This window comes from Bufo gargarizans, chromosome 7, assembly GCF_014858855.1.
Source record: "Bufo gargarizans isolate SCDJY-AF-19 chromosome 7, ASM1485885v1, whole genome shotgun sequence".
NCBI classification, from domain to species: domain Eukaryota; kingdom Metazoa; phylum Chordata; class Amphibia; order Anura; family Bufonidae; genus Bufo; species Bufo gargarizans.
In genome coordinates, this window is record NC_058086.1 from 172,369,424 (window position 1) to 172,379,854 (window position 10,431).

General features: G+C 49.4%; 1 protein-coding gene across 1 annotated transcript; it reads right to left on the reverse strand.

Moving 5' to 3' along the window:
* Positions 1-311: 311 nt before the first annotated feature.
* On the reverse strand, positions 312-10,176 carry LOC122944226. The gene is made up of 3 exons (XM_044302453.1): positions 9,639-10,176; positions 5,720-5,781; positions 312-970 (listed from the first exon to the last, which is right to left on the reverse strand). The coding sequence occupies exons 1-3, from the start codon at positions 10,174-10,176 to the stop codon at positions 665-667; spliced, it is 906 nt and encodes a 301-aa protein (XP_044158388.1). The 3' UTR covers positions 312-664.
* Positions 10,177-10,431: the final 255 nt, after the last annotated feature.

Genomic DNA, 10,431 nt, shown 5'->3' on the forward strand with positions numbered 1-10,431 from the left:
TACCAAATAGGTCCTTGACCAGCCTGCCCATTCTCTTGTATATTATAGTATCCACAAATGGTAAAGATGTAGTGGACTGCACTAAAGCTTAACCCCTCGGTCAATAGAGTTCATATAAGAAAGAAAATCCTTCAGTTCATCAGTATTCCCTGCTCAGGTAAGGAAGACATCATCTATGTATCTTCACCACCTTAAGACCTCTGAGAAGTGGTGGGACACACAGATGAAGGCCTTCTCTGGCATAGCCATATAAATGGTTACATAAGTGGGGGCAACATCCGTGCCCATTGCGGTTCCTCTTAACTGTAAAAAGAAAAGGAAATGAAGTCCAGTGCAAGAAAGTCTCCAGCAAAGACGTGAGAAAGACGCAGTGCTGAGATATATTTCCTTACACATAGCATACATTATACAGATCTATCATAGCTGCGTCTTCTCCTCCTGGCCGGAGTCGTATCCTTCCGGTGCTGACAGAACCTGTGAGATGATACAATCCTTCATGTGGATACAAACAATGCAACCCAAGTGTGCTGAATCCTGCGCTCCCCTTCCCCTCGCGCCACGTTACGGTGTACCCAGCCTATGTATGAGTATATAGCTATATGTCCAGGAACTCCCTGTCTTCTATCTGCTGCAGGTTCCTACCACTGTCCTGTCTCCTTCCTTTCTATAGACTCAGTTTGGACCATTGATGATGTATATCATGGATGGCCAACCTGTGGCTCTCCAATTGTTGTAAAACTACAATTCCCACCATGCCCTGCTGTAGGCTGATAGCTGTAGGCAGTCTGGGCATGCTGGGAGTTGTAGTTTTGCAACAGCTGGAGAGCCTCAGTTGGCTGTTTCCGGCCTCCATGTTGTACGGCGTCGCAGCCTCAGTTACACAGATCGGTATCACAGCAGCGGGTGGACGGCTCGTGGTTCTGCATTTTCGCACAGGTTTCTTCAGTGGCACATCCACTGATAATTGTAACTAGAAGAAGAAGAAAAGGGAAGATCAGAATGAACAAACCACAGATAAATGGAACAATAACTGCAGATTGTAATGGATACATTGTAACACAGGAGGAAAGAGCGCCACCTGCTGGGGACACCGCAGGGTCCTAGTGCTAGAGGAGGTTCTCCAGAATAGATAGATTTGCCTTGTAAATTCTATTACACAGGTAACCTGGTCCAATCCTCCCCTATTGTCCAAATAACACGGCCCCCTCCCACCATTCCACCCCTTTTTTCAGCTTCCAGCATATTTTACCTATACTACCCCTCTCCACTACTACTACCCCCAACCGGGTTGCAGCGACTCCCCCTCGCTCTCCCTTCGTGGCTCGTTGCCGGGAGAGCTTCAGGTCTGTCACTCTTTAAAATCTAAACTTGCCCAATTAAGAGAATCTCGGTCGTGACTTACTTACAGGGGAAGTTGGAATCATGATAAGACAATGGTCGAGGCCAGCTCTGCAGGTGACGGTTCTGGGGTTACATGGCCGCAGCTCGATGCAGAACTAAGGGTCCATAGCCGAACCCTGAAAACCCCACACGGCATTCTCTCTCCTCCACCATCAGACTGTACAACGGGCGCCAGGCAGTCCGGCAGGTAACGGTTTCCTGGCATTCAATCTCCATCAGACGCCAGATAGGGAAGTGTGGTTGGTCACTTAATAGAAGATGTCTCCTCTGCTCCAGAGTCCAGTGGTTTACACCCTCCATTCAACAATTGGCACTGTGCCTGGTGATGGAAGGCCGACATGCAGCGGCCATGGAAACCCATGCCATGAAGCTCCTGGTAAAGCACAGTTTTTGTGCTGATGGTAATTGCAGAGGAGGTCTAGACTGCAGTTATGGAGTCAACAGAGCATTGGTGACTTTTATGCACTTGCTCCTCAGCACTCAGTACACCTGTGGTAATGGCAGACTGCATGGCTAGAGACTGGATGTTATACACTGTGGTAATGGTAGACTGCATGGCTAGAGGCTGGATGTTATACGCTGTGGTAATGGTAGACTGCATGGCTAGAGGCTGGATGTTATACGCTGTGGTAATGGTAGACTGCATGGCTGGAGACTGGAAGTTATACACTGTGGTAATGGTAGACTGCATGGCTAGAGACTGGATGTTATACACTGTGGTAATGGTAGACTGCATGGCTAGAGGCTGGATGTTATACACCTGTGGTAATGGTAGACTGCATGGCTAGAGGCTGGACTTTTTTATTAAAATATAAATAAATAACTTACATAATGGAAAACTTATCCAAACATAGCAATAAACCAAACAAGTGACATAACACAGAGTCTAGCAAAAATACTATTCCCTTACCCGACCAGTCTCCCACCCCAAAACCCCCTATTTTACATATTTACATATTAAAATGCTTTCATGCTCATCTAAAATCCATTTATACAAAACATATATACAAACATATATACAAATGTAATAATTATATGCCAGCCGTATATAAAAAACAAATATACAAAACACAAGCAGAAACCTTAACTTAAAAACTAACTATTAAACCCTTCACCAACCCCCACTGCAAACAGACAAACTGATCACCCTCAAAGTTCAAAGGGAAAAGAAAACCCTGAGCTCTGTCAGTCCGTAAGTTCATCCCCAGTTGGACTGGGGTCGACCAGTTTGTATCACACACAATTTTTTTTTTTTTTTTTTTTTATATATATATATATATATATATATATTTTTTTTTTTTTATATATTTACCTTTTATTTAACTTTTATTTTTATATATACATATATACATATATATATATACACACACATACACATACATACACATATCCCCCCTTATATACACATATATACATATATCCCCCTCCTCCACCCACACCCCCCTCCCAACCTAACTAAGCCCCACTACACCTTTACTAATATAATACAACATAACATAATATAATATAATATAATACAGTACAAATTTACTACTTTCCAAAATCTACAATACCGAACACTTCCCACAACTTGTCGGCTATGGTTCAGTAGCCCGTAAGCCTTTTCATCCTATTCTTATACAAAACAAAACAAAAACTCTAACTGTGTCTTCTAGATCAGCCCACCACCAGGACAAGGAGTGTTACTCAGTCAGGGAACCCCAAAACAAAAGCCCCTCCACAGGCGAGAGGCCTTGGGGTCCCCCCACTTTTCATACTCCAGAGAGCGCACCTTCACCAGGTCACCCATAATGTTCCTATGTACCGTTTCCACTGGGAGGATTTTACGACTCGTCGACACTAGACACCGTGCACACCAGATGTGATGCCTAACCACTGCACTAACTAAAAATAAAGTGCGACGGTCCCTGCCACCAAGGTCTTTGAATGCGCCATAGGCCCATTCCGCATAAGACAAGGCGGCCAGCCTGGGCCAACCGATGGAAGACCCCACCCTTTTGTACACCTCTATATTAAAGGGACAGTGAAGCAGGAAGTGGTCCATGCTTTCTAGCACGCCCCCACACTCCTCCCGGGGACAACCCCTTTCCTCGGAGTTCCTGCACTTCATATTATCCCTTACATATAGCTTTCCATGAAAGCAGCGCCAAGTCACATCCCAAACCTTCTTAGGGATCCTTTCTAAATTAAGCAAAAGTAGCCCACCCTCCAGATCCTGACTTGGGCAATCCTTCAAGGCCAGCGGCGCCTGGAAGAAAGAAGACAGGACCCCCCTGTCAAGGGAACCCCTCGACATGGTCTCTATCTCAGTCCTTCTCAGGCCCCACCGCCTTATGATCTTCAGAACCGGAGCAACGTAAGCCGGGAGATGTCCATGTGACGCACGCAGGTCTTTCACACGCCCTCCTGTCTCCCATTCCTGGAAGAAGGGCCGGAACCATTCCCTACAGGAAATTACCCACAAAGGAGCCCTCTCTTTCCAGAGGTTTGCAATGTTTATTTTCAAGAAGGTATTTGTTAAAAATACCACTGGGTTGACCATATCCAACCCGCCTAGTCTCCTTGTGCGGTAAGTCACCTCTCTCCTGATTAGGTTCAGCCTATTTCCCCATAACATCTGGAAAAAGAGGCTGTAGACCGTTGCCCAGAGAGAGCCTGGCAAGACACAAACACTGCTCAGATATAAAAGCACAGGAATCAGGTAAGCTTTGCACAAGTGAACCCTTTCCCTGAGGGATAAAGACCACCCCTTCCAGCGGTCCACCCTTTGGGCGACATCTTTCAGTCTACCCTCCCAATTTTGTTGATGATAATCCTCATCTTGGCCAAAGTTGATGCCTAAGATCTTTACTGATTTCTGGGGTTCTGGAAGAGTGCCCTGGAGATCGAAGACAGGATCCCCTTCCCCCAGCCAGATAGTCTCACATTTGTCCCGGTTAATCTGGGACCCGGAAACTTCCGAATAGCGATTCACCTCCGACATCACCCATCCCACCTCCTCTTCCGAAGAGGTAAAAATAGAGACATCATCAGCGTACGCTACCACCTTCAGAGATGGCCCCCCCACCGCCAGTTCCATCCTCACCCCCGCCAACGGTCCGCGATCTACCCTTCTGATGAAAGGATCGATCGCAAACACGTACAGCAGAGGGCTTAAAGGACATCCCTGGCGGACACCGGAAGCCACCTCAAAAGGACGACCCAGCCAACCATTAACCAACGGGAAACTCTCGGCCCCTTTGTACAAGGTTTTTAGCCAATCTACAAACCTCCCGGGTAGACCATACCACAAGAGGACAGACCACAGGTATTCGTGATTCACTCGGTCAAAAGCCTTAGCCTGATCCAGGGATAACAAAAGCCCCTTCCAAAGACCCGCCCTGCCCCGTTCCACGGCCTCCCGGACACTGAGAACGGCGCTAAAAGCGCTCCGCCCGGGAACTGAACAATGCTGGGACCCCGAAAGGAGCTTCAGCGCAAATTTCGCCAGTCTGCAGAAGAGTATTTTTGCCAAAATCTTTCTGTCCACATTGAGAAGCGATATGGGTCTCCAATTCTCAATGCGGGATGGATCCCTACCCTTTGTCAGAAGAATCAGGACGGACTTTCCCATTGACCTTGGCAGACTGCCCGAGGAAAGACACTCGTTATACACCTCGGTCAAGAGAGGAACTAATTGTTCCCTAAAAGTCTTATACCACTCGGATGTTAAGCCATCCGGACCTGGCGATTTTTTGGGCCTGAGCCCATCAATGGCCAGTCTCACTTCCTCTTCCCTGATAGGTTCTGTCAAAATATCAAGAGAGGGGTCCATTCCCGCCCCGGGAATCGCCCCAGCCAAGAAAGCTGAAAGACTGTCCCGATTCAGTTCTTTCCTACCAAAGAGGTGAGAGTAGAAGGACCTGACGACCTCCAGGATCCCTGATTTGGACCTATTCAGGGAGCCTGTACTGTCAACCAGGCCCATCACTAGTTTACTTCTTACTGCCATCTTACAGTTCCCGTAAGGGTCGGGCGAGCGGTATTTCCCGAAGTCCCTCTCGGCAACCAAAGAGGCGTACCTATCATACTGACACCTCTTGAGCAAGGATTTTACACGAGAGATATCCTCGCGGCTATCTCCCGTCGACACAAGTCTTTCAAGTTTCTTCCTCAGTTCCTGGTACAGACGGTATCTGTCCCAGCTCCTGAGGTTAGAGAGCTTTCGGAAAAACCTCGCCGTCCTTTTTTTAAACATCTCCCACCACTCCGACTTACTGTTGCACATGTCCACCAAAGGTTCCTGGCTCTGAAGGAAATCCTCAAAGGATTGTCTTACCATCGCTTCTTCCAGGAGAGACGAATTCAACTTCCATATTCCTTTTCCCATGCGGGGAGTCTCTGTAACATTCAGAGAGAAACTAATTAAACAGTGATCGGAGAATTCCACTTCCTCAGCTTGTAAAGCCGAAAAAACAGCCTCCTCCTTCAAATAAAACCTATCTATTCTAGACCTACGATTTCCCTTATTAAAGGTGAAATCCACGTGATCCGGTTTGTGCCGTAAATGAGCATCCACCAGACGAGCTTCCTCAACTATTCTACTCAAGACGACGCCATCAGTATCCAGCCCACCTCTGGGGACCCCCCTATCACAGACTCTAGTCACATTGTTAAAGTCTCCTCCAAAGATCACTTGTCGGCTGGTAAAAAGAAAAGGCTTAATCCTCATAAGAAGACATTTACGGTCCCACCTACTTTGTGGTCCATAGATGTTGATTAATCTTAATTCTTGTCTTCCCATGAGGACATCTAGAATCAGGCACCTTCCCATTTCCAACTCGATAATCCTCCTGCATTCTACTCTTTCGGCGGTTTTAAAAAGGACCGCCACCCCGCTACGTGGCTCGGCCGCAAGAGACCAGAATGACGGACCGAGCCGCCATTCCTGCTTGGCTTTCGCCAGCAACTCAACACTTGTTAACCAGGTCTCTTGCAAAAATAAAATATCAGCATCAATACGGCTGAAAAAATCAAAGGCCATAAAACGGGCCACGTCTGACTTAATGCTAGCAACATTAATACTTGCTAGCGTCAACAGGGTGAGTTCCGCCATCATACATGATCGAGTTGGATAGCTTTCTTTTTCCCCCCTCCACCACCACTCTCCTCATCATTATCTCCTGATCCTTCATTTTCCTTTTGCCTTTTCAGACACACTGATACATCCATACCGTTCTGTTTGCCCACGGAATCAGGCTTAGCCCCCCCTCCAGAAGAAGGAGGGCAGGGCCCGGCAACCTGCGAGGAGGCCTTTGCGCCCTCCGGTACCACATCCTCCTCCTCCCCAACTGGAGTTGGGGGATCCTCGTCAAGGACCTGATACCGGTTGGAGAGATCCACAGGAGGGGCCCCGACTAATTCTTCCTCTGGCATCTGGTCAAGGGTGAGTGGGACAGATGAATCCCACTCCAGAGAGGGCTTGCGACCCTCTCCTTTCTTTTTCCTCCTGCTCCGTTTGTTCCTCCTATCCCCCAACCACCTCCTGTAATCCTCGTCCATGCTTTCGCCGTACGAGGATGCGGATGTAGCAGAGGGGTTGGCTTCCTCAGGCTGAACCCCAGGTCCTCCCTCCTCATCGCTGTACCCTGGGTCGCTACAACCTGGATCCCCAACTAAAAGGCCTGCCGGAGAATCAACTAAGGGACCAGCTGCCGCCTGCTCCCTATCCCTACGGCGTTTTTCTTGCCGTTTAATCCTGGAAGGCCTTAAGTTCTTAACTGTACCCTGTCTGCTTCTTCCAGTGCTGGTATCACCGGCACTCGTCCCTTCACCAACCGGCCCAGTCCCGGCAGCAGGCCCTTCTTCGACAACAGACCCAGCTTCATGGCCAGCATCCGCTTGAGTCCGGGCCCGGCCCTGAGCCTTGTTGGAAAAGGCAAGCGGACAACGACTGAAGGGATGACCCAGGTCCCCACACAGGTTACACCGAATCCGCCTACAGGATGCGGCAAGATGGCCAATGTCACCACACTTTGCACACTTGCGAACATCGCATTGTGCGCTAAAGTGAGTGGGACTACCACACCTATAGCAGACCTTCGGCTGTCCCTGATAGAAAACCATAATTCTATCTCGACCCAAGAAAGCAGAGGAGGGGATATGAGCAACTGAGTTGCCCTGTGCCCTCAGCTTTACGCTGAAGGTCCAGGCACCTGACCAGATGCCGTGATCATCCAAAACTTTGGCGGGGAATTGTCCAACCTCGCCATAACGACTGAGCCATGTCATAATGTCCACGCTAGAAAGTGATTCGTTACAGGTTAATACCGTCACTTTCTTGACCATCGTCTGGCGGGTTATAGCCTGGACAGAAAATCCCCGCCAGGCCGGGGTGTTCTTTGCCAGTTCATATTTAGACCAGAAGAGCTCAAGCCCCTCTGGTCTAACAAAACTAACATCGAAACTCTTGGTGCCGTAGGGATGGATTAGGGCAAAGATGTCATTTGCCACAAAGCCCATCCCCAGGAGAAGCTCCACAACGTCTTTCCTAGAAGGCGTTGCTTCTTCACTCCTCCAAGAGAGACGGGCCACATTCCTACGGCTCCCCCCGGATGTAGGGAGAGACCAAACGGTCTCTCCCGCTCTTTCCTCTCGGAAGGTTCTCAGACCATGTCTCTCTGTCCAAAAAGACAGTTTAACCGGTTCACCCTCCACCTGCATGGACGTCTCTTTCCCCTTCCTCAGAGCCTCCAAGAGGCGCCGTTGCAAGTTACCATTACCTGATTCCCTGGGCAAAGAGTCACCTGCAGCCACACTAGCATATGATCTCCTATTTACACAATCCCCTGCTTCCCTTGCAACCTGCCTCCTCCCGTCAGCCTCTTCCTCCTCGACTTCCGTATCTGCTGCATAAGCAACTACCAATTCCTCATTCATACTCTCACCAGTTATATCTTCATTTGCCTCACCATTCATTTCACTATTTACATCCTTATTTGTAACAACGTCCTCATTCATACTCTCATTCATACTCTCATTCATACTCTCATTTGCGTCTCTTCCTAAGTTACCACTCGCAACATCTTTTACCATACTTACAATCCCATCGCTCTTCACTCCCCTCAGACTGGTCGGGTTCCCTAGAGGAGTACTGGCGTCATTGGGGGCAGGGTCTGAAGGGCCCCCCATTTCAGGAACTGCGGAGGACTTCCTATCCCCCACACCCCTCACCCTCTCTGCAGCCCGCACAGCCCCCAAAAATTCTGCAACATCCACAGACTTTAATGGTTTCTTTACAGTTTTTTTTATAAACCTTCCAGATTTTGCTCTGGCCCTTTCATCCTTCACTTTGTCCGCAACACTGTCAGGGGTTTTAACCCTGTCTACTCCTGTGTTCTCCCTTCCACTGCAGGAAAGGGGGACACCTGCTGCCACCATCTCAGATTCATTCTCCCGTGCTGTTTGGCCCGATTCCACTACAGGAACCGCGCTGGGCTCAGCAATGGGTTCAGAAGGCACAAAACGTAACACTTCTTCTTTTATGATCTTCTTTTTCTTTTCTCTTACCACCTCGTCCTCCGGGACCTCCTCGTCACCGAAATACAATTTGCCCACTGGGGATTCCAGCTGCCTGATCTCCACCATTAGTCTCCCCCCAGACCTGCCTTCATCCCCAGAGGATGACATAACTGGTTCAGAGGGGTCCCCTTGGCCACCCGGTAATGAGTCCACCTCTGATTCCACCGCCAACTCCTTCACCTTCCTCTGGCTTCCAGACCGCAGCCCTGACGGACTGGAGCCAGACATGCTTTCAAAGCGACAGTCATTTTTGAATTTTTCCATAAACGGCCCTCCATTTTTCACTATAGAGGCCCTCTTTTCCTCCAAAGTCGCGATCTCCTCCTCCAGCTTCTCCAGCCTGGAGGAGAGGACCGCTCTCTTACTTTTTGGTAGCATGGCCTGAGCTTTCACATTCCTATGTTCCAATTTAAATTGTTTTAATTTCTTCTTTACTTCCTCAAGCTGATTTAGGAAATACGCCACCCTTGATGAGTACAATGAGGGGGTTTCAGTGGGGCTCATGACCCCCCAATTAAACAGTCTCCTGGCCTCTGCGGCTTGTACACCAGAGGAGATACCAGGAGAACCAGAAACACCAGCAACCACACCAGGAGCTAAGTCACTGCTAGTTACACCCGAAGCACCCCCTCTGGGCTGAGGCACAGAATCACTACTCCCAGCCTCACATACCTCACCCTTTGGGGTTCCAGACTCCATTCCTGCAGCTTTCCTTGGTCCAGAGACTTCGCAGGCTGCTTGTTCAGCAACCTGACCCGCCGGCTCTGCTCTCTGTTCACCCGCTGCCTGCTTAGCAGCCGGCCTTTCTTTCCCATCCAGCTTTCCTGGGTGCAGAGTTATCTGCTCTGAAGAGGAGCTCAGAGAGGATCCCAGGCTTGTTTTCCTCCCAGGACCTCTCCTGACCACACCCGGTGCATTGCTGGAGTCACACAGGGATTCCTGCAGTGGATCTCTGCTGCTCCTGGTTGCTGCTCCTCTCCTGCCCGCAGTATGAGCGGGGCTGTCATCTGCTCCCTGCGGCTTTGCAGCCGCACGCTGCGGGGTTCTCTGAGGCTTACCACCGGCCGCCGGTGTCACCTTGCCGCTGTTTCTCGATGCTGGAGAATCAGGAGGTAAGTCTCCAGTTTCAGGAGGTCTTCCTGCCGCACGCAGGGTTCCACTATGGCTGCCGGCACGTGTAGATAAACGGCGGCAGTCAGAGGCTCGAGGATCCATACCGGGAGAACACGCCACCCCCTGGGGAAAGGGCAGCGTATCCCCCAGCACACGATGTCAGGCTCCTGCTCCTCTCACAGTGCAGCACAGAGGAAGAAACACAGCTCCTCCCACAGGATGTGATACACTGTGGTAATGGCAGACTGTATGGCTAGAGACTGGATGTTATACACTGTGGTAATGGTAGACTGCATGGCTAGAGGCTGGATGTTATACACTGTGGTAATGGTAGACTGCATGGCTAGAGGCTGGATG